Source organism: Narcine bancroftii, chromosome 3 (genome assembly GCF_036971445.1).
Source record: "Narcine bancroftii isolate sNarBan1 chromosome 3, sNarBan1.hap1, whole genome shotgun sequence".
In the NCBI taxonomy this organism is placed as follows: Eukaryota; Metazoa; Chordata; class Chondrichthyes; order Torpediniformes; family Narcinidae; genus Narcine; species Narcine bancroftii.
Window position 1 is genome coordinate 329,225,062 of NC_091471.1, and position 24,127 is coordinate 329,249,188.

General features: G+C 54.7%; 1 protein-coding gene and 1 long non-coding RNA gene across 2 annotated transcripts in view; one reads left to right on the forward strand and one right to left on the reverse strand.

Moving 5' to 3' along the window:
• The first annotated feature begins 551 nt into the window (after positions 1–551).
• On the forward strand, positions 552–4,025 carry LOC138756567 (uncharacterized). Its single transcript, XR_011353161.1, has 2 exons — positions 552–889; positions 3,753–4,025. It is a non-coding gene; the product is annotated as an uncharacterized lncRNA (long non-coding RNA).
• A 1,367-nt stretch (positions 4,026–5,392) lies between these two features.
• Positions 5,393–24,127, reverse strand: part of LOC138759184 (uncharacterized) — an 85,757-nt gene continuing 67,022 nt past the window's right edge. Inside the window, exons 5-9 of the mRNA XM_069929226.1 lie at positions 23,275–23,392; positions 21,794–21,923; positions 21,112–21,246; positions 7,269–7,374; positions 5,393–5,872 (exon numbers count right to left, since the gene is read on the reverse strand). Of these exons, the coding sequence (XP_069785327.1) occupies positions 7,282–7,374; positions 21,112–21,246; positions 21,794–21,923; positions 23,275–23,392 (476 nt within the window). The 3' untranslated portion in view covers positions 5,393–5,872; positions 7,269–7,281. The remainder of the gene's footprint in view (positions 5,873–7,268; positions 7,375–21,111; positions 21,247–21,793; positions 21,924–23,274; positions 23,393–24,127) is intronic.

Below are 24,127 nucleotides of genomic sequence, written 5' to 3' on the forward strand. Positions count from 1 at the left end.
TAATCAGCCAATTCCTTATTTGGAAAACTGCATCCACATTACCGAGCTGGATTTTTTTTAAAAAAAGAAACGCATGCATTTTAATGACTTAAGGCTGAAAGATCTGCTCTGGTCCTGTCACAGAGCCTGCAATCTCAGCAGCATTCATCCATCTCCGTGTTCCATTTGCAAACAGCTAGAAAAACGCAGGCACAGGGGCGAACGGGATTTCCAACAGTGAAATTATTCCTATTTTTTAAAAATAAAATCAACCGCCTCTTGTAACAAACCAGCAAGAACCCAAATCAAAAAGACAACTTGGATCTTCTAGAGTTCGCTTCAAAAATTTGTCCAGAGCCCGGTTTATAAGCAAATTCGAGACTTCACGAAACTTCACCAACTTTTCGAAACTTCACTTCAAAAATTGTTCTGTACTTCGTTTTGGCGATTCTGCTCCCCCTCCCCTCCCCCGAAAGACGAGGACAGTTCTTCCTTCTAACACATATCCTCACCCCCCCCCCCCCCAAATTCTGCAAACTCTCTCTTACCAGATGTTCCGGGTCTTGGAGAGTGTCTGCAGGGGCAGCGTGCGGGGAAATGGACTTGCTGGTCCTGGTAGGCACCGCGAAATAACACCCCCCAGCCCTTCCTTGATTTCTTTCTCTCTCCCCTATCTTATTAAAAAATCCTTAATTGGTAAAATATCAATTTGAACGGACTTTTACAATGACGTCCGTGAACACGCCTATATCAACATATAATTACGTCAGCTGAAGACCACGATGGCAGACGGAGGAGAGACCCTCGGAAGGATTGAAAAGATGGTTCAGGTTGACTGGAATGAGGAAAAGCCGAAAAGAATTGACTCCCTTCCCAAAAAAGGCAGACCTTGGTAGGCTGGAGGCTGCAGGTATCTGGCAAACGGAATCCAGAAGTGTTTCGTATCAGAGCAGCCCAACACATCCTCCAGCAGATGTGCGGGGAGAGAAGAACGAACCTGGGGGTGTCCGAGGGCGGAGGAGAGGGGTTGTCCACCGTGTAGGAGGGGGTACGTGTAAATCCCAGTGGGTGTTACAGTGAGGGGGGTGTGGGGGTTACAATGAGGGGGATGTGGGGGTTACAGTGAGGGGGATGTGGGGGTTGCAGTGAGGGGGATGTGGGGGTTACAGTGAGGGGGATGTGGGGGTTACAGTGAGGGGGATGTGGGGGTTACAGTGAGGGGGATGTGGGGGTTACAGTGAGGGGGATGTGGGGGTTACAGTGAGGGGGATGTGGGGGTTACAGTGAGGGGGATGTGGGGGTTACAGTGAGGGGGATGTGGGGGTTACAGTGAGGGGGATGTGGGGGTTACAGTGAGGGGGATGTGGGGGTTACAGTGAGGGGGATGTGGGGGTTACAGTGAGGGGGATGTGGGGGTTACAGTGAGGGGGATGTGGGGGTTACAGTGAGGGGGTGTCGTGTTTAGAGTGAGGGGATGTGGGGGTTACAATGAAGGGGTGTGGAGGTTACAGTGATGTGTGCGTCGGGTTTACAGTGAGGAGATGTGGGGGTTACAGTGAGGGGGATATGGGGGTTACAGTGAGCGGTTGTGGGGGTTTACAGTGAGGGGGGTGTGGGGGTTACAGTTAGGGGATTTGGGGGTTACAGTGAGGGGTGTGTGGGGTTACAGTGAGGGGCGTGTGGGGTTTACAGTGAAGGGCGTGTGGGGTTTACAGTGAGGGATGTGGGGGTTACAGTGAGGGGGTGCGGGGGTTTACAGTGAGGGGGTGCGGGGGTGTACAGTGAGGGGGTGTGGGGGTGTACAGTGAGGGGGTGTGGGGGTTTACAGTGAGGGGTGTGTGGGGGTTACAGTGAGGGTGTGTGGGGGTTACAGTGAGGGTGTGTGGGGGTTACAGTGAGGGTGTGTGGGGGTTACAGTGAGGGGGTATGGGTGTTACAGTGAGGTTGTGTGGGTGTTACAGTGAGGGGGTATGGGTGTTACAGTGAGGTGTGTGGGGGTTACAGTGAGGGGGTGTGTGGGGGTTACAGTGAGGGGGTGTGTGGGGGTTACAGTGAGGGGGTGTGTGGGGTTACAGTGAGGGGTTGTGGGGGTTTACAGTGAGGGGGATGTGGGGGTGACAGTGAGGTGTTGTGGAGGTTACAGTGAGGGGGTGTGGGGGTTACAATGAGGGATGTGTCGGGTTTACAGTGAGGGGATCTGGGGGTTACAGTGAGGGTTATGGGGGTTACAGTGAGGGGTTGTGGGGTTACAGTGAGGGGCTGTTGGGTTTACAGTGAGGGTTTGTGGGGGTTACAGTGAGGGGTGTGTCGGGTTTACAGTGAGGAGATGTGGGGGTTACAGTGAGGGGTGTGTGGGGTTACAGTGAGGGGGTGTGGGGGTTTACAGTGAGGGGGATGTGGGGGTTACAGTGAGGGGGTATGGGTGTTACAGTGAGGGGGTGTGGGGGTTACAGTGAGGGGGTGTGGGGGTTACAGTGAGGGGTGTGTGGGTTACAGTGAGGGGGTGTGGGATTACAGTGAGGGGATGTGGGAGTTACAGTGAGGGGGTATGGGGTTACAGTGAGGGGGTATGGGGTTACAGTGAGGAGGTATGGGGTTACAGTGTTGGGGTATGGGGTTACAGTGAGGGGGTATGGGGTTACAGTGAGGGGGTATGGGGTTACAGTGAGGGGGTATGGGTGTTACAGTGAGGGGGTATGGGTGTTACAGTGAGGTGGGTGTGGGTGTTACAGTGAGGGGATGTGGGGTTACAGTGAGGGGTGTGTGGGTTACAGTGAGGGGGTGTGAGTGAGGCGGTGTGGGGGTGTGAGTGAGGCGGTGTGGGGGTTACAGTGAGGGGATGTGGGGGTTACAGTGAGGGGATGTGGGGGTTACAGTGAGGGGATGTGGGGATTATAGTGAGGGGGTGTGGGGGTTGCAGTGAGGGCGTGTGGGGTTACAGTGAAGCGGGTGCCGGGTTACAGTGAGGGGTGTGTGGGGGTTACAGTGAAGGGGGTGTGGGGTTACAGTGAAGGGGGTGTGGGGTTACAGTGAAGGGGGTGTGGGGTTACAGTGAAGGGGGTGTGGGGTTACAGTGAAGGGGGTGTGGGGTTACAGTGAAGGGGGTGTGGGGGTTACGGTGAGGTGTGTGTGTTGTTGGGTTACAGTGGGGGTTACAGCGAGGGGTTGTCGGGTTACAGTGAGGGGATGTGGGGGTTACAGTGAGGAGGGTGTCAGGTTACGGTGAGGTGTGTGTGGGGTTACAGTGAGGGGATGTAGGGGTTACAGTGAGGGGATGTAGGGGTTACAGTGAGGGGATGTAGGGGTTACAGTGAGGGGATGTAGGGGTTACAGTGAGGGGATGTAGGGGTTACAGTGAGGGGATGTGGGGGTTACAGTGAGGAGGGTGTCAGGTTACGGTGAGGTGTGTGTGGGGTTACAGTGAGGGGATGTAGGGGTTACAGTGAGGGGATGTAGGGGTTACAGTGAGGGGATGTAGGGGTTACAGTGAGGGGATGTAGGGGTTACAGTGAGGGGATGTAGGGGTTACAGTGAGGGGATGTAGGGGTTACAGTGAGGGGATGTAGGGGTTACAGTGAGGGGATGTAGGGGTTACAGTGAGGGGGAGTGGGTGTTGCAGTGAGGAGGTGTGGGTGTTACAGTGAGGGGGTCCTGTTGTATTTACATATAACTTATGGTTGTGATTTCCTGTCACATTTTAAGTCCATTTCACGGCAACAAAACCGGGAAGTGCACCACATCTTTGAAAATTAATTTTCCACGTTTGTACATAGACTTCTTCCCAGCCAATCTCAGCGCGGTCCATGACAGACATGGTGAACGTTTTCACTGGGACATTGCGACCTCAGAAAAGTGGCATCAGTGGGGGCAAAGAGCATCCATCAATGCAGGCCGACTGTTGTCGGACACTGACCTGAGAGGCATCAGATGCCGAGTCCAAATGAAAATCAGCAGCAAAACATTTTTAGCTGGTCAAACTGACGCAATGTATCAGCCTCGTGTTGCGATTAAATGTGCTGAATTCAATAAAAATTAATTTAATGTTTGTCGAACTTTCAACGTGATGTGGCATATCTGAAACTATCTTCGGTTTCAGCTTGATTTCATTCAGGAAGCAAACCTTTTGTGAAACAATTGTTATCCAGTGTAATCACTGAGGAACCGCTCAGTGTTGGAAGTGCAGAGGGACCCCCCCCCCCCCCCACCCGCTGGGTATATGCCCCTCCACCATCAGGCAACAGGAGAGGAGAGGAGGTGAGTACACAATTGAGCAGTGTACAATTCAGCTGTCTGACTGCCCTCATGACCACAGGGCCTTCACTGTCTTGTCAGGCTGAGGAGGGCAAGTGGTATTCAAGTCGATTGTCAGGTCCAACTCGACGAAACAGCGTTCTCTGGTCCTTGGTGTAAAACATGCAGACATAACACACTTACAGACACACAGTACCTATGCAGGACAAGTATTTCATCGATATAAATATTGTTTCATGAATATGAGAGTCTTGGAGGGTCAGTGTGAGCAGTTCCTTTGGTTGTCCAGCCCGCGGGAAGAAGCTGTTCCTCAGACTGGTGGCGCTGGCTCTGATTCCCCTGTATCTCTTTCCCAATGGGAGCAGCTGAAAGATGCTGTTTGCAGGGGGTGGGGAAGGGTCCTTGCCTCCCCTCTTTGGACAAATATCTTGGTAGATCTTGTTGATCTCTGCTGCTCTGTGGATGGATCTCCGATCCATTTCTCTGCAGTGACCATACCACACTGTGATGCAGCAGGTCAGGAGGACGCTCTCAATAGAGCTCCTGTAGAAAGTTGACATGACTATGCCCGGTTCAGTCCTCAGGATTTGCAGTCACTGTTTCTCCTTCCTGACCAGTGAGGAAATGTTGAGTTTCTGCAATAGATCACTCGTTGAGTGAACTCCAAGGAACTTGGTTCTCTCCACTCTCTTCACTATAGGGTTGTTAACGTGTAGAGGAAGGTGGTCGTTCCTCGTCCCCCTGACGTCCACAATCATCTCTTTCGTCCTGTCCACATTGAGACCCAGGTGGTTACTCTGGCCCCATTTCACGAGATTTTCCACCTCTTCTCTGTAGAGCGACTCCTCGTTGTCGTTGACGAGGTCGGTGACAACCGTGGGAATCTGAAACTATGACTCTGTTGGAGTTGGATCTGGTAACGCAGCTGTGGGTCAGTTGCGAACAGGAGTGGCCTGAGCCCATAGCCCTGAGCTGTGCCAGTACTCAGCATGACAGTCCCTGACATTCCATCCCACCCCTTCTCCATCCACCCTCTCCCTCCCCTTTCCAAATTCTCTCTCTCCTCCCTTCCCTTTCACCTCCCCACTCTCCCTCCCCTTCGAGCCAAGTCTTTATTGTTCTGCTTTGCTGCCCCTCCCCATGAAGGCTCCGAAACAGATGATTAAAAAGCGAGCAGTTTATTGCAGTCCCAGGGAGGTGCAGGAAACAGGTTGGACCCTCTCTCTCTCCTGAGGCAGGTCGCTTGGAGATAGCAGAGAGCATTGAGTGGGGATTCTGCGCGGAATCATTCCCAGGATGTAAAATAACTGCCTCTCACAACAATTGGCACTCCGATCGACCAAACACAAACAAACCCTGGGTTAGAGCTCGGTCCGTGGGCTTTGTGGTGGCTCCGGGGCCCCAGGCTACAAGTTCGGACTGACACCTAGTCCCATCACTGTACTGAACCCCATGCCCAAGCTGAGGCCTAGCCACAGACTGACCACCAGGCCTAGTCGCAGGCCAAGGCTCGGGCTGAAGAACAGGCCAGCCACCATCTGGGGCTGCGGAGAGTTGGCTGAGGTGACGTGCGCAGTATGCGGGAGGACTGGTGGGAGTGGGGTAGGGGGGGGGGTCCTCTCATCTCTCCGGCGATGGATGTCTGAAGGAAGGAGAGAGACAGGAGGGGAGGTTAAAGCAAGTCACCCAGGCCCCAAAGCCCATTCCCCACAGGCACGGTAGTCTGCGGCTCGATACACAGGCTAAGGAACCCATCCCCCAACTCTCCCTCCCCGTCCTTCCTAATACAGGGCAGACACTATAGAACCATAGACTACAACAGCACAGAAACAGGCCCTTCAGCCCTTCTAGTCTGCACCAAACTATTTTTCTGCCTAGTCCCTGATATGATTTCTCCTTGTACATTATTCCCTACCTGTGTGTTGTATGTATGAGACTGGCCTGCCCACTAGTGATTCATCTCCTATGCCTCCTCCCCTTATGACCTGGCCATAAAGGTCGACCTCTCTTCCCCCCCTTCCGGCCATTCCTGTACCTGGATCTGGGCCAGCCAAAGTCTTGTGTTTATGAAAGACTATCATTCCCCTGCTCTAGACTTCGTGGCTATCAATCCCACTGTCCTGCAATGAGTCCATAGCCCTCTGTACCCCTCCCATCCATGTACCCATGCAAATTCTTCTTAAATGTTAAAATTGAGCCCACGTTCACTACTTCAGCTCGATCCACACTCCCACCACTTTCTGCATGAAGAAGTTCTCTCTAAACTTTTCCCCTTTCACCATTAGCCCATGTCCTTTGTTATGGATCTCACTGACCCTCAGTGGAAAAAGCTGACCTAAATTTACCCTGTCCGTCCCCTTCATAATTTTAAACACCTCGATCAAATCTTTCCTCGTTCTTCTACGGTCCAAGGAATAAAGTCCAAATCTGTTTAACCTTTCCCTGTAACTCAGTTCCTGAAGTCTTCTCTGCACTCTTTCTATCTTATTGATATCTTTCCTGTAGTTTGGTGACCAAACTGCACACAATTCTCCAAATTTTGCCTCCAAATGAACACATACATTGAGGAAGCGATTGGCTCCAGCCATTAACACACACCCGGGGCAAGGAACTCATCTCTGGGGCTCTCTGTCTGACCCCAGGAGTGTGTGATGGGAAAGTGTGGAGGTGGCTTCACTTAGTGTATGACCTTTGGAGTATGTGATGGGACGGTGCGGAGGGAGTTTCACTCTGTGTCTGACCCCGGGTATGTGTGAAGGGATGGTGCAGAGGGAGCTTCACTCTGTTTCTGACCCTGGGAGTGTGTGAAGGGATGGTGAGGAGGGAGCTTCACTCTGTGTCTGACCCTGTGAGTGTGTGATGGGACAGTGCGGAAGGAGATTCACTCTGTGTCTGACCCCAGGAGTGTGTGATGGGACTGTGTGGAGGGGGCTTCACTCTGTGACTGACCCCAGGAAGTATGTGATGGGATGGTGCAGAGGGAGTGTCACTCTGTTCCTGACCCCGGGAGTGTGTGATGGGACAGTAAAGAGGGTCACCTGATAGAAGGGGTTACAGCAGGTCATCCAGGTAGATCCAGATGTAGGCAAGTCCCAGCAGAATACTGATGCCCATGGCGATGTACCGGGATCTGGCACCTGACGCCTGCAAAACAAGGCACTCTTTAGCCCTGTCGTCGGCCGGATGCTTCTCTCTCCATCACCTCCCACCATTACAGGCTCTTTTGAGTAGGCCTGTACGAAACAGGATCACTGCCACTACCCTTGTCCCCAATCTCCCATTTCTTATGCCCTCACTGCTGGACCTGGTCAACTGTTCTCTCCCTCCTCATATTCCCGTTTCCAGTGGGATCAACCCCTCTGGACCCACAGGGTCAGGACATGATTCACTGCAGGAAGTTATGTAGTGGGACTGGAGGAGCGTTACAGAGTCTGGAAGGGGTGTAGGGGGCCAGAGGGGGTTACAGAGATAGTGAGGGGTGTAGGTGACCAGAGGGGGTTACAGAGATAGGGAGGGGCGTAGGGGACCAGACGGAGTTACAGAGACAGGGAGGTGTGTAGGGGACCGGAGGGGGGTTACAGAGGCAAGGAGGGGTGTAGGGGACCAGAGGGAATTACAGAGACAGGGAGGGGTGTAGGGGATCGGAGGGGGTTACAAGACAGGGAGGGGTGTAGGGGACCAGAGGGGTTTACAGAGGCAGGGAGGGGTGTAGGGGGGCTGGAGGGGGGGTTACAGAGACAGGGAGGGGTTTATGGGTCCAGAGGGAGTTACAGCGACAGAGAGCAGTGGAGGGGACCAGATGGGGTAGGGGGCCAGAGCGGGTTACAGAGACAGGGAGGGGTGTAGAGGACCGGAGGGGGGGTTACAGAGGCAGGGAGGGGAGTAGGGGACTAGAGGGAGTTACAGAGTCAGGGAGGGGTGTAGGGGGCTGGAGGGAGTTTACAGAGACAGGGAGGGTTTTATGGGTCCAGAGGGAGTTACAGCAACAGAGAGCAGTGGAAGGGGACCAGATGGGGTTACAGAGACAGGGAGGGGTGTAGGGGAAGCAGGGTGGGGAATACAGACTCCCTGTGGTACCTTGACACCAATTGCAGGCCTGCCCTGAATGCTGAGATATGAGACCCAACACAGCCAGGCCCTGGGCAGAGCGGGGAAGCCCAACTGAAGGGTCCTGCGATAAGAACAAGTAGCCTCAGTTCCTACTGTGGCAGAGCCTTGAGCTGGTGTTCCCAGAATGGGGGGCTGAGCCTGCTCTGTGTCCATTGTGGGGCCGGATGTGTTTCTCTGCTCCAGGTTGGCACAGCCAATTCATTTGGGCTGGTACAGTTTCCTATTCTTCAGGAAGACCAATTCCCTGAAGGTCTTGGGACATATGATGGTGATTCAAACAGCTAGATTTTAGATTCCATGTTGCAGCAATACAGAGCTTTACACTGGGCTCCCCCTGACCTGTGTGATGGGACAGTGCGGAGGGAGCTTCACACTGGGTTCTCCCGACCTATCTGATGGGACGGTGTGGAGGGAGCTTCACTCTGTGTCTGACCCCGGGAGTGTGTGATGGGATGGTGTGGAGGGAGCTTCACTCTGTGTCTGACCTCTGGAATGTGTGATGGGACGGTGCTGAGCGAGCTTCACTCTGTGTCTGACCTCAGGAGTGTGTGATGGGACGGTGTGGAGGAAGTTTCACTCTGCGTCTGACCCCAAGAGTGTGTGATGGGACGATGTGGAGGGAGCTTCACTCTGTGTCTGACCCGAGGAGTTTGCGATGGGACGGTGCAGAGGGAGCTTTACTCTGCGCCTGACCCCAGGAGTGTGTGATGGGACAGTGTGGAGGGAGCTTCACTCTGTGTCTGACCTCGGTTGTGTGTGATGGGACAGTGCGGAGGGAGCTTCACTCTGTGTCAATCCAGATTGTCAAGATGCTTTACCCTTGGCTGCATCATTTTATCAGGAGATATCACGTGGAACAGAAAGTTCCATGATCTTATTCCGTTAATCTCTGATTCTCTCCCCTCTTCATCCCCTCACTCTCTCCCCTCCCTCCGTTTGCTCCTGCCCTTCATTATATTTCTCTGTTTACCTGTTGCTCTCTTTTCAATCCTTTCATCCCCTCTCTCTCTCTGCCACGTCGCAGTCTAAAGATGAGGGGTGGGACATTTCGGATGCTGGGGTTCACAGGAAGCAAAGATATATCACTGATGTTTCAGGCCTGAGGCTTTGGGTCTGAAATATTAGTTCCTGCTTCTACGAGCGCAACAGTCAAGTTTTGCGGACTAAAATTTTGAGTAAAATTTATGGGGTCTACTTTTACAAGCAATCTACCTTTGACCGAAGTACATACCTATGTCGTTCGGGTGATTGGGAGACCGGACAGATGGGTGGCTGAGGCGAGAGTCCACGGTCAGAGTGACGGGAACTTGGATAGGCAGGTGGCCGGAGCTTTGAAGAGAGGCCGCTATCAGGGCATTGGTGGCCAGAGTCAAAAATCAGGGGTGGGCTTTTACATGGTACAGGCTATGACACATATGTACATCTCTGCCTGGTCTGGACAAGGTGGGATATGCTGAGTTCCCCACCCCCGCCTGAACCTCTGTGTTTGATGAGACGCGGAGAGTTGCAAACTTGTGGTTCTGCCCTCCGCGGAAGGTGTAACGTTGGATGGTGGTGTGGGGGGGGGGAGAGCTGTAAGATGTTACCACGGGATACTGATAGGATGCAGGACCGAGCTGAGGAGTGGCAGGTGGAGTTCAACCCAGTTCATTTCGGTCGGTCAAACATGACGGCAGAATGTAGCATTCACTCTTGGCCGTGTGGAGGAGCAGAGGGATCTTGGGGTCCAGGTCTACAGGACGCTGCACGGGTTGACTCTGTGGTTGAGATGGTCTTCATCCATCATGGGACTGAATTGAGGAGCCGAGAGATCATGTTGGACTCTGGTCAGACCCCACTCAGTTCTGTGCTCAGTTCTGGTCACCTCACTACCGGAAGCCATAGAAAGGGGGCAGAAGAGGTTGCCTGGTTTGGGGAGTAGGCCTCATGAAAACAGGTGGAGTAAACTTGGCTTTTTCTCCTCAGAGCGGTGGAGGTGGGGGGGGGGGTGCGAGAGGTGACCCAATAGAGGATTCTGAGGGCATCAGAGGCTTTTTTCCCAGGGCTGAAAGGGCGGCCACAAGAGGACATGGGTTTAAGGTGCTGGGGAGTAGGAACATTTTTATGCAGAAGGTGATAGGTGTGTGGAATGACTAATGGTGATGGAGGCAGATACGATATGGTCTTTGAAGAGGCTTTTGGAGCTTAGATAGAGGTCTATGGGTAAGTCCAGTCATTTCTATGGTAGGGACATGTTCAGCACAACTTTGTTGACTGAAGGACCTGTGTTGTGCTGCGTTTTCTATGTTTCTATGGAATTGCCTTCTGCCTGTCGTAAGGCCAACCAAGAGCCATCATTAGTGTCGTCCGACTCCCCGAGAGAAAGAGAAGCAAAAGAGATCCCCTTCAGAGTCACCGAGTGACTATGGACTCTCCTCCTGTGACCTCTGGAGGACGCAGGCCTTCCGGCTGAAGGGATCAAGGGGTATGGACAAGGAGGAGGAACAGGGTTCGTGTGACCAGCCATTACCGTATGAAGGGGAGTGCAGCTCGAAGCTCTGATCAGCCTTCTGCTGAAATTGTTCCCCGCGACGATTCTCAGCTCTTGGACTGGACTCAAAGGGAGGACAGAAGGATGAAGGGAGGAGGGGGGTGGGGGCATCACAGAGGCAATTCAAATGCTGGAAGGCCTGGACAGAGTAGATGTGGCAAGGATGCTTTCCACGGTGGGGGAATCCATGACAAGAGGGCACAACTTCAGATTGAAGGGCATCCGCTTAGAACAGAAATACGGAGGAATTTCTTCATCCAGAGGGCGGTGAGTCTGTGGAACTTATTGTCACAGGCTGCGGTGGAAGAGAGGTCATTGGGCGGATTTAAGCCTGAGGCATTTAATCAGTCAGGGCATCAAGGGTTATGGGGAGAAGGCTGGGGAGTGGGGGGTGTGGGAGGATGATTAGAACGGCAGGGCAGACGCGATGGGCCAATGGGCCTACTTCTGCTCCTAGATCTTGTGTTACACTTCAATGATCCTCACTCTCTCTCTCTCTTTCACCACCCCCTCACTCTCTCTTTGACTCTTTCACTCCATCCCTTCTCTGTCTGTCTCTTTCACTCCATTCCTCCTCTCTCTGACTCTCACTCCATCCTCCCTCTCTCTCTGTCTGTCTCTCTCTTTCACTCCATTTCCCCCTCTCTTTCTCACTCGCTCTCGTGCTCTTGCACGAGTATATGCGTCCAACTATCAGTATTCCAAGTCCAGCACTGTGGGAGTGGGGGTTCCTTCTTGCCTCTGAGGGGGGGAGGGGAGGGGGTGGAATGAAGACATAAAGCAACAAACAGAGAGTGAGAGAGATGGGGAATCCACTCCATTGGCGTGCATTCTTGTAAGGTCATGTGGGTAAACGATTGGGATGAATCACCATGTCAGGAGAGCGAAGGAAGGAGGGGAGAGGGAGAGAGAGAGGGAGAGATGCACTGAGAGGGAAAAGAGAGGGAGAGGAGGAGTTTGGAGAGGGATCAGGAAAATGGAGGAGGGAGGGAGAGGGGTTAGAGGGGGAAGGGAAGGGGACTGTAGAGGCAATGGGGGGGGGTTGAGTTCAAGAATCGAGAGGTCATGTTGCAGCTCTACAAATATCTGATGAGACCCCACGTGTTCAGTTCTAGTCACCTCATTACAAGAAGGATGTGGAAGCTGTGGAGAGGGGGCAGAGGAGATTGACCTGGATGTTGCCTGGATTGGGAAACAAGTCTTATAGGGCAAGGTTAGCAGAGCAGGGACCTCAGGAAAAACCCAACACCCAACCCCAACCAACCAATTTTCCCCTGCAACCGCTGCAACCGTGTCTGCCTGTCCCGCATCGGACTTGTCAGCCACAAACGAGCCTGCAGCTGACGTGGACATTTACCCCCTCCATAAATCTTCGTCCACGAAGCCAAGCCAAAGAAGCAGAGCAGGGACTTTTCTCTTTGGAGCATAGAAGGATGAGAGGAGACTTGATAGAGGTCAACAAGATCCTTAGAGGCGTAGATAGGGTGGACAGCCAGTGCGTGTTTCCCAGGGCGAGATCAGCAAACACCAGAGGATGTCCGTATAAAGTGAAGGGAGGGAAGTTTAGGGGTGTTTTTTTTTTACACACAGAGAGTTGTGGGGCCCTGGAATGCCTCGCCAGGGGGTGGTGGTGGAGGCTGGAACATTAGGGGGCATTTATGAGACTCTTAGACAGACCCACGGATGGAAAAAAATGGAAGGTTATGGGGCTGGGAGGATTCAACATTTAATTTAATGAATGCATGGGTCGGCACGACATTGTAGTGTTCTATGTTCTATTGGATGAAAAGAAAGAGAGGGGGGAGAGAGAGAGAGAAAGAACAGAAGGGGAGAAATGGGGAGACAGAAATCGGATAAAATGGTAGATCAACATTCAGGGAGGGAGAGAGAGGAAGAGAGAGAGCGGAGAAACAGACAGGATCAGACATAAATTATCTGGAACAGAGCGAGAACATCTGGGATGTGGAGGGGTGAAGTGGGCTGGGCTGATAGGGTTAAAGGCTGACTCATGGCGATGGTATCCAAGCATTCCCACACACACAGTTTTCATCATAATCTGTACAAGCAGAGCTTCCAGCAGGCTCCTCCCTGAATCACCTCCCCCACACACCCCCCATCCCCCTGCTCTCCCCGAGAGCTCAGAGCTCAGGGAAGATGCTGCAGGAAGTTACAGGGGCAGGGAGGGGTGTAGGGGGCCAGAGGGGGTTACAGAGACAGCGAGGGGTATGGGGACCGGAGGGGGCTACAGAGACAGGGAGGGGTGTAGGGAACCAGAGCAGGGCTACAGAGACAGGGAGGGGTGTGGGGATCGGAGGAGGGTTACAGAGATAGGGAGGAGTGTGGGGGACCTGAGGAGTTACAGACAGGGAGGGGGTTACAGAGATAAGGAGGGGTGTAGGGGACCGGAGGGGGTTACAGAGACAGGGAGGGGTTTTGGGGACCGGAGGGGGTTACAGAGATAGGGAGGAGTGTGGGGGACCTGAGGGGTTACAGACAGGGAGGGGGTTACAGAGATAGGGAGGGGTGTAGGGGACCAAGGGGGTTACAGAGACAGGGAGGGGTGTTGGGGACCGGAGGAGGGTTACAGAGATAGGGAGGAGTGTGGGGGACCTGAGGGGTTACAGGCAGGGAGGGGGTTACAGAGATAGGGAGGGGTGTAGGGGACCAGAGGGGTTACAGAGACAGGGAGGGGTGTTGGGGACCGAAGGGGGTTACAGAGATAGGGAGGGGTGTGGGGGACCGGAGGGGGTTACAAAGACAGGGAGGGGTGTGGGGGACCGGAGGGGGTTACAAAGACAGGGAGGGGTGTTGGGGACCGGAGGAGGGTTACAGAGATAGGGAGGAGAGTGGGGGACCTGAGGGGTTACAGACAGGGAGGGGGTTACAGAGATAGGGAGGGGTGTAGGGGACCGGAGGAGGTTACAGAGACAGGGAGGGGTGTTGGGGACCGGAGGGGGTTACAGAGATAGGGAGGGGTGTGGGGGACAACAGGGGTTACAGAGACAGTGAGGGGGTTACAGAGATAGGTAGGGGTGTAGGGGACCGGAGTGGGTTACAGAGACAGGGAGGGGTGTTGGGGACTGGAGGGGGTTACAGAGATAGGGAGGGGTGTGGGGGACCACAGGGGTTACAGAGACATGGAGAGGGTTACAGAGATAGGGAGGGGTGTAGGGGACCAGAGGGGGTTACAGAGACAGGGAGGGGTGTAGGGGACCGGAAGGAGTTACAGGGACAAGGAGGGGTGTTGGGGTCAGGAAGGGGTTACAGAGACAGGGAGGGGTGTTGGGGATTGGAGGGAGTTTCAGAGCCAGGGAGGGGTGTAGGGGATCAGAGGGGGTTACAGAGATAGGGAGGGGTGTAGGGGACCGGAGGGGGTTACAGAGACACGGAGGGGTGTGGGGACCGGAGGGGGCTACAGAGACAGGGAGGGGTGTAGGGAACCAGAGCAGGGCTACAGAGAAAGGGAAGGGTGTGGGGATCGGAGGAGGGTTACAGAGATAGGGAGGAGTGTGAGGGACCTGAGGGGTTACAGACAGGGAGGGGGTTACAGAGATAGGGAGGGGTGTAGGGGACCGGAGGGGGTTACAGAGACAGGGAGGGGTTTTGGGGACCGGAGGGGGTTACAGAGATAGGGAGGAGTGTGGGGGACCTGAGGGGTTACAGACAGGGAGGGGGTTACAGAGATAGGGAGGGGTGTAGGGGACCGGAGGGGGTTACAGAGACAGGGAGGGGTGTTGGGGACCGGAGGAGGGTTACAGAGATAGGGAGGAGTGTGGGGGACCTGAGGGGTTACAGGCAGGGAGGGGGTTACAGAGATAGGGAGGGGTGTAGGGGACCGGAGGGGTTACAGAGACAGGGAGGGGTGTTGGGGACCGGAGGGGGTTACAGAGATAGGGAGGGGTGTGGGGGACTGGAGGGGGTTACAAAGACAGGGAGGGGTGTTGGGGACCGGAAGAGGGTTACAGAGATAGGGAGGAGTGATAGGGACCTGAGGGGTTACAGACAGGGAGGGGGTTACAGAGATCGGGAGGGGTGTAGGGGACCGGAGGGGGTTACAGAGACAGGGAGGGGTGTTGGGGACCAGAGGGGGTTACAGAGATAGGGAGGGGTGTGGGGGACAACAGGGGTTACAGAGACAGTGAGGGGGTTACAGAGATAGGTAGGGGTGTAGGGGACCGGAGTGGGCTACAGAGACAGGGAGGGATGTAGGGGACCGGAAGGAGTTACAGGGACAAGGAGGGGTATTGGGGTCAGGAAGGGGTTATAGAGACAGGGAGGGGTGTTGGGGATTGGAGGGAATTACAGAGCCAGGGAGGGGTGTAGGGGATCAGAGGGGGTTACAGAGATAGGGAGGGGTGTAGGGGACCGGAGGGGGTTACAGAGACACGGAGGGGTGTAGGAGATCAGAAGGGGTTACAGAGACAGGGAGGGGTGTGGGGGATTGGAGGGGGTTACAGAGATAGGGAGGGGTGTGGGGGACCACAGGGGTTACAGAGACATGGAGAGGGTTACAGAGATAGGGAGGGGTGTAGGGGACCAGAGGGGGTTACAGAGACAGGGAGGGATGTAGGGGACCGGAAGGAGTTACAGGGACAAGGAGGGGTATTGGGGTCAGGAAGGGGTTATAGAGACAGGGAGGGGTGTTGGGGATTGGAGGGAATTACAGAGCCAGGGAGGGGTGTAGGGGATCAGAGGGGGTTACAGAGATAGGGAGGGGTGTAGGGGAACGGAGGGGGTTACAGAGACACGGAGGGGTGTTGGGGACCGGAGGGGGTTACAGAGATAGGGAGGAGTGTGGGGGACCACAGGGGTTACAGAGACAGGGAGGGGGTTACAGAGATAGGGAGGTGTGTAGGGGACCAGAGGGGGTTACAGAGACAGGGAGGGGTGTAGGGGATCAGAGGGGGTTACAGAGACAGGGAGGGGTGTAGGGGATCGGAGGGGGTTACAGAGATAGGGAGGGCTGTAGGGGACTGGAGGGGGTTACAGAGATAGGGAGGGGTGTAGGGGATCAGATGGAGTTACAGAGACAGGGAGGGGTGTGGGGGACCACAGGGGTTACAGAGACAGGGAGGGGATTACAGAGATAGGGAGGTGTGTAGGGGACCAGAGGGGGTTACAGAGACAGGGAGGGGTGTTGGTGGATTGGAGGGAGTTACAGAGCCAAGGAGGGGTGTAGTGGATCGGAGGGGGTTACAGAGATAGGGAGAGGTGTTGGGGATGGAGGGGGTTACAGAGACAGAGAGGGGTGTAGGGGTTTGGAGGGGGTTACAGAGATGGGGAGGGGTGTAGGGGATCAGAGGGAGTTACAGAGACAGGGAGGGGTGTAGATGATCTCAGGGGGTTATAAAGATAGGTAGGAGTATAGGGGATCGGAGGGGGTTATAGAAACAGGGAGGGTTGTAGGGGACTGGAAGGAGTTACTGAGACAAGGAGGAGTGTTGGAGATAGGAAAGGGTTACAGAGATAGGGAGGTGAGTGGGGATTGGAGGGGGTTACAGAGACAGGGAGGGGTGTTGGGGACCGGAGGGGGTTACAGAGACAAGGAGGGGTGTGGGTGATCTGAGGGGGTTACAGAGATAGGGAGGGGTGTAGAGGATCGGAGGGGGTTAGAGAGACAGGGAAGGTTGTAGGAGATCGGAAGGAGTTACAGAGACAAGGAGAAGTGTTGGGGACAGGAAGGGGTTACAGAGACAGGGAGGGGTGTTGGGGACCGGAAGGGGTTACAGTGATAGGCAGGGGTATAGGGGATCGGAGGGGGCTACAGAGACAGGGAGGGGTGTTGGGGATCGGAGGAGGTTACAGAGATAGGGAGGGGTATAGGGGATCGGAGGGGGTTATAGAGACAGGGAGGATTGTAGGGGACCGGAAGGAGTTACAGAGATAAGGAGGGGTGTTGTGGACATGAAGGGGTTAAGAGATAGGGAGGGGTGGAGGGGATCGGTGGGAGGTACAGAGATAGGGAGGGATATGGAGATGGAAGGGGGGGAAATGGTAAGGGTTCCATTATTGCCACGTAATACTACATTTAAAATGTAACATGCATTAAATTCTTTAACTTCTGTCCATCGTAAGGACAACAGGGAGTCGCCACTTTGTCCAGTGCCCCTCACAGAGACCTAAGGCACCTGGTGTTCCTCGGTGGTCTCCCCGCCAAGTCTGACCAGTCCTGAGCTTGCTTAACTTCCGAGATCAGAGAATTTCAGGCTATTAGGCTTCTGCCTAAGGGAAGTGACTACAGGATGTGTGTGGAGAGTGGGATGGTGGGTTTTGGGAACAGCATGGGAGAGGAAGTGGGGTCGTGGTATTGAAAGGTACCAGAGTGATGGACACAGTGAGAACCCTCTCACTCTAACTACGACCACCCCCCCCCCCCCCCCAACCTACACCCGGTCCGACTTCCAGCAGCTCTGTACAGGTTTTAACCAGCCCATTGAGGGAACCGACGGTGATTTTATTTAATATTCCATGGGGTCCATGCCTAAGATGGCGGTGCCTGTGATTGGCAGCAGCCTCGAGAGGTTTCAGTCTCCAGAGAAGCAGAGCGCCATCACAGTGTACCAGAAAACGGGGAGACCCACCCCATGAAGGAGAAACAGAGGAGACGACCCGTGGAAGAGTGGCCGTGGTGGCGGGCCAGCGAGGGGGGTCTGTGGCTGAAGGAACCACGCAAGCGAGGAACGCTTGAGGGACTGCGGTTGAGGGACTTGCACTGGACAGCTGAAGATTGGTTGAAGGGGGTACTGGGTTTCGGAACCAGGACGCGAGAGGGCGTTGAGGATCACTGAAGGGCTTACTGATCCATGTTGGAGGTTTGGATCAGGAGCTTGGGCTGCTGATGGTTTGGACTGGAATATGTGGGACTGTGGGAGCCCTGGAGACAAATCACCAGACACTCGGTGACTCTGGAGGAGTGGGGGAGGGGGGGCAGAACTCTCGTTTGCTTCTCTTTCTCCGACTGTAAGAGGCGTTTCAGGCAATTCATGTCGAGGGAATTCCTCCCCTCACTGTGGGACCAATTCTCATCTCACCGTGAGACCAAATCCCTCTTCACTGTGAGAATATTGTTTTGCTCTGGGGTCAGGGGGAGAAGGTTCAAGGAGGATGGGGAGTTGGGGGAGGAGGGCAGCACTGGGTAGATAGAGGGAAGGGGGAGAACAGGAGGAGAAGGGCATGGAGAGAACGGGGAGAGAAGGGCACAGAGTGAACAGGGATGAGGGAAGAAGGCCATGGGAAGAACAGGGGAGAAGGGCATGGGATAAACAGGGGGGAGAAGGGCATTTGGGAGAACAGGATGGAGAAGGGCATGGGCAGAACGGGGAGAAGGGTGGGGAAACAGAGGTAGGGCAGGGGGGAGAACAGAAGAAAGGCAGGGAGAGAACAGGGGAAGAAGGGTATGGGGAGAACAGTGGTAGAAGGGCATTTGGGAGAATGGGGAGAAGGGCATTGGGGAGAATGGGGTAGAAGGGCAGGGAGAGAACAGGGGAAGAAGGGTATTGGGGAGAACAATGGTAGAAGGGCATGAAGGGCATTGGGGAAAACAGGGGAGGGGCATTGGGGAGAATGGCTAGAAGGGCACAGGGAGAATGGGGAGAAAGGCAGGAAGAGAACAGGAGTAGAAGGGCATTGGGGAGAATGGAAGGCAGAAGGGCATGGGGAGAACAGGGGAAAGGGGCATTGGGGAGGACAGGGGAGAATGGCAGGGAGAGAACAAGGGAGAAGGGCACAGGGAGAACAGGGGGAGAAAGGCACGGGATCAGGGGAGGGCATAGGGAGAACGGGTAGAATGGGAAGGGGAGAACTGGGTAGAAGGGGAAGGGGAGAATGGGGAGAAGGGCACGGGGATAACGGAGAAGGGCATTGGGGAGAACAGGTGTAGAAGGGCATTGGGGAGAATGGGCTAGAAGGGCATTGGGGAGGATGGGGGAAGAAGGGCAGGGGTGAATGGGAAGAGAAGGGTGGGTGAGAACAGAGGAGAAAGGTACAGGGAGAATGGAGAAGGGGATGGGGAGAACGGGGGGAGAAGGGCAGGGGGACAGGGGAGAGAAGGGCATGGGGAGAATGGGGAGGGAGAACGGCAGGGGGAGAATGGGGAGAAGGGCATGGAGTAGAACAGGGGACTGATTTCCCCCCTCACATTGCGGACAATATCCCGCTCACCATGGGGACAATACCCCCCTTACCGTGAGGACAATTTCCCCATCACCCTGAGACTGAATCCCCTCTCTGCTCAACTGCCTTTCACTGGAAGGAGTTAACTCTAACCAGCTGGTGGCTGGTAACCAGCAGCCAGGGATCTGTCAGCCTGCCTGAACTCTGACCCGCCACTCGCTGAGCTGACCAAATTTGGACAGGAATGATGAACAGTTGGGGAGGAGCTTTGTGTGTTCGGGGTGGGGGGGGGGGGGCACAGAGAGCTTAGACAGGGTTTGAACTGGAGGAGGCACAGGTGAAGTTTGAACTTTCACACAGGGTGCTGGGTAAGGTGGAGACAGGGATTGAATTTAGGAGCCGGGAGGTTCTGCTGAAACTGTACAAGGTCCTGGTGAGGCCACATCTGAAGAACCACGTGCAGTCCTGGTCTCCTAACATGAGGAAGGACGTACTGGCTTTGGAGGTGATGCAGAGGAGGTTCACCAGGTTGATTCCAGTGATGAGGGGGTTGGCCTACGAGCAGAGATTGAAGTGTCTCAGACTGGACTCGCTGGGATTTAGAAGAATGAGACAGGATCTGATAGAAACGTATAAAATGATGAAAGGCGTGAATCAGATAGAGGTGGATAAGTTGTTCTCATTGGTCGGGGAGACTAGAACAAGGGGACATCGCCTCAAGATCCAGGGGAGTAGATTTAGAATGGAGATGCTTTTCCCAGAGGGTGGGTAATCTGTGGAATTCGCTGCCCTTGAAGCAGTGGAGCAACCTCAGTAAATATATTTAAGACAAGGTTGGGTAGATTTTTACATCATAGGGGAATTAAGAGATATGAGAAAAGGCAGGTCAGTGGAAATGATCATCAGATCGGCCATGATCACATTGAACAGCGGAGCAGGCTTGATGGGCCAGATGATCAACTCCTGCTCCTGTTTCTTGGTAGCAATGTTTCAGGGGTGCACTGGGTCAAGGGTGTGGGGACGTAGACCCAGTGCAAGTTGGAGGGGGGGGGTTGGCATCACGGTCAACAAGGACTATGTGGGATGAAGGTCTGTGCTGCAGAGAGTCCGGGGAGAGGTGGAAGGTGGAGGCGGTTGTGTGCTGAAGTCAGGAGGAGAAGGGCAAGGAGGAGGTTGGTGGGGGAAAGAGGGTGCTGGAGGTGGACAGAGGGGAGAATGGGGGGGGTGAAGACCACAGGGTGGACAGAGGGGAGGAGGGGAGAACAGGCGGAGAAGGCTTCAGGGAGGATGGGGAGTGTAGGGCGTGGAGGTGGACAGACCGGTGCGGGGAGAACAGCAGAGAGAAGGGCATGGAGGAGCAGAGGGGGAAGAAGGGCACGGGGAAGAAGGACATTGGGGAGAATGGAGGGAGAAGGGGACGGGGAGAACAGGGGAAAAGGGCAATGGGGAGAACAAGGCATAAAAGGGCATGGAGAGAACAGGGGAAGAAGGGCATTGGGGAGAACAGGGAGGAGAAGGTCATGGGGAGAACGGGAAAGAAGGGCATAGGGAGATAGGAAGAAGGGAATGGGAAGAACAGAGATACAAGGGCACGGGGAGAACAGGGGGAGAAGGGCATGGGGAGATGGGAAGGGGCATTGGGGAGATGGGAAGGGGCATTGGGGAGAATGGGGGTGAAGGGGATGGGGAGAACAGGGGGGAGAATGGCATGGGGAGATGGGAAGAAGGGCATTGGGAGAACGGGGGAGAAGGGCATGGGGAGAACAGGGGAAGAAGGGCATTGGAGAGAACAGGGGGAGAAGAGCATGGGGAGAACAGGGGGAGTAAGGAAGGGATAAGGGGGGAATAGGGCAAGGAGAGAACGGGGAGAAGGGAAGGGGAGAATGGGGGGAGGGCAGGGGGAGAACGGGGAAAAAGGGCGGGGAGAACAGGAGGGAGAAGGGAATTGGGAGGAATAGGGGAGAAGGGCAGGGGAGAACGGGAGAGAAGAGCAGGGGAGAACGGGGAGAAGGGCAGGGGAGATCGGGGGAGAAAGGCAGGGGAGAAACAGGTAGGAGAGGAGGTTTGGAGAGTGGGCAGGTAGAAGAAGGTCACGCAGAACAGGGGAGAGAAGGGCACCGGTCACTGACCTGCACTGAGCACTGCTGCAGTCGGCCAATCTCCTCCCGGAAGTGGTGGATCTCGTCAGCCATCGCCTGATTGTCCCTCTCGATCCGATCATATTTTTCCAACAGCAGGGAGAGCTGGGCCTTGGCAAGGCGAGCCTGGGGCAGGGCAAGTGATTGGTCATGGGAGGCTGGGACCTGGGAGACAACCCAATTCACATGCCCAGGGAGGGGATCCTATAAATAAACACACACCCCACCAGAACCCACCTCCTGGGGGTGCACTCCTGTATATAAACCCCCTGAACCTGACTCCCGGGGATTCTTCCTTCATTTTGTAAACCCTTGAAAGTTTGGATCAGACCCTGGCCTGTAATCCACTCCCAGGGATGGGATATAAACCCCCTACATCAGATCCTGGCCTGTAACCTACTCCCGGGGATGGGATATAAATCCCTTAGATCAGACACCAGCCTGTAACCCACTCTTGGGAATGGGATATAAACTCCCTGGATCAGACCCCAGCCTGTTACCCACTCCCGGGGATGGGATATAAACCCTGGCCTGTTATCCACTCCCAGGGATCTATCTCTCAGTACAGGAACACCCTCTGAATCCCTAGTTTCTGTTCCAGCCCAGACCCCATTCTTGGTGCTCCTTGCCCCGGGTTCTGACATGATGGGATTATCTCCGGACTGTAGCCCACCTCCTCCTCAGCAGTCCGCTCCCTGTCCGTTCCTGCCAGAGGGGATACATGCTGTCCCACGTCGGAATCTCTGCCTCTGCGCTGAAAGTCTTCCACCTGCCGTCTGAGTCTCATGTTCTCCGCGCTAGAGCTGGGGGGAGTGGGTGGGAAGATGGAGAAGGTGGGGTGGAAGTCACAAGAGCCTAGCCTTGTCCTCTTGTTCCCCTACCTCCCACCGAAGACTCAGAAACTTCTACATATTGACTGTGGAGAGCATTCTGGCCGGTTGCATCCTTGCCTGGTATGGAGGCGCCAACTCTCAGGACAAGAATAAACCCCAGATGGATGTAAACTCAGTCTGCAACATCATGGGCACTAGACTTCACTCTATTGAGGACATAGACATGAGGTGATGTCTTAAAAAAAGTAGCCTCTATCCCCACCCCAGAACCCAGGCCCACTGCACTCTGCTCCCATCGGGGAAAAGGTCCAGGAGCCTGAAGACGAGCCCTCAGCAGCACAAGGACAGCTTCTTTCCCTCCGCCATCAGATTCCTGAACGATCAATGGACCAGAATTAGTTTGACATTTTATTTTTAAATTTAGACATACAGTGCGGTAACAGGCACTTCCGGTCCACGGGTCCGTGCCCACCAATTTACATCGCATTAACCTGCATCCCCGGTACATTTCGAACAGTGGGAGGAAACCGGAGACTCCTGACGGACAGCACAGGGATTCAAACCCCGGCCCTGATCCCTGATGCCGTCACAGCGAGGCGCCGTTCGCTAGCCCAACCTATTTTCCTTTCACTATTTTTATTTATTTTGTAAGGTGGTTTTACATAAATGTTCACGCTGTGAAGCTGCCGCAAAACAACAAATTTCCTCACTTGTTCATGACGGTGAATTCTGATTTTGCACTGATTTCCAACCTTTTCTGTGTCTCCATTGTCCATGGGTTAGGGGTGTGAGGGGACTCACCCAAGTGTGAGAGAGGTTCCTACAACCCTCTCTGATCCCCGACTCCCTCTGTGTCTTCACCCACTCTGTAACTTCCTACACCCCTCCATGTCTCCGTAACCCCCTCTGGTCCCCTATACACCTCCCTGTCTCTGTAACCCACTATGATCCCCCACACCCTTCCCTATCTCTGTAACCCCCTCCAGTCCCCGAAATGCCACCCTTTCTCTTTAACCCCTCCAGTCCTCTACAACTGTACCTGTCTCTGTAATCCCCTCCGGTCCCCGAAACCCCTCCCTGTCTCTGTAACCCCTTCTGGTCTCCCCTCACCCCTCCCTATCTCTGTAACCCCCTCCGGTCTCCTACAACTCTCCTTGTCTCTTTAACCCCCCTCCAGTCCCCCACACCCCTCCCTGTCTCTGTAAACCCCTCCGGTCTCCTATACCTCTCCTTGTCTCTTTAAACCCCTCCAGTCCCCCACACCACCCTCTGTCTCTATAATCCATCCCCATAGACTCCCTTACCCCCACTCCTCACTTACCTCTGTAGCTCTCGGCCCATTTCCTGCATGGAATGAGACAGGTTGGACCTCTCGTGGAACAGCTCTGTCTGCAGGGACCGGAGTTTGGCATTCTCCTTCTGCAGGCTGTCCAGCAAGGCTGCAGGGGATAGAGCAACAGGGTTAGGGACTAAGGGCTGCCCCTCTCCTGCCACCCACACCCCAGAGACCATGACAGGATTCACTGGGAGATGGGACTGCACTATTCCAATATCCAACAGGGCCTTGATGGGCTTAAGGGCCTCATTCTCAGTCACGTGATCCACAATGTATGGGGTATGGAATGCCTCGTGCCTGCCTCTCGTTATAGAGACATGGAGCGGTGTAGGGGATTACAGAGGTGGGGAGGGGTGTAGGGAACTGGAGGGAGTTTCAGGGACAGGGAGGTGTGTAGGGGGCAAGAGGGCTTTACAGAGACAGAGAGGGGTGTTGGGAACCGGAGGGGTTTACAGAAACAGGGAGGCATTTTGGGGACCTGAGGGGGTTACAGAAACAGGGAGGGGTGTTGGGGACCGGATGGAGTTACAGAGACAGGGAGGTGTGTAGGGGACCAGAGGGGCATGACAGAAACATGGAGGGGTGTTGGGAACCAGAGGAGTTTACAGAGACAGGGAGGATGTAGTAGACCGTAGGTGGTTACAGAGATAGGGAGGGATGTAGGGGATTGGAGAAGGGGATTACAGAGACAGGGAGGGGTTTAGGGGATTCGAGGAGGGGGGGTTACAGAAACAGAAAGGGCTGTCGGGAATTGGTGTGGGTTACAGAGACAGGGAGGGGTGTTGGAGACTGGAGGGGGTTACAGAGACAGGGAGGGGTGTAGGGGATTGTAGTGGGT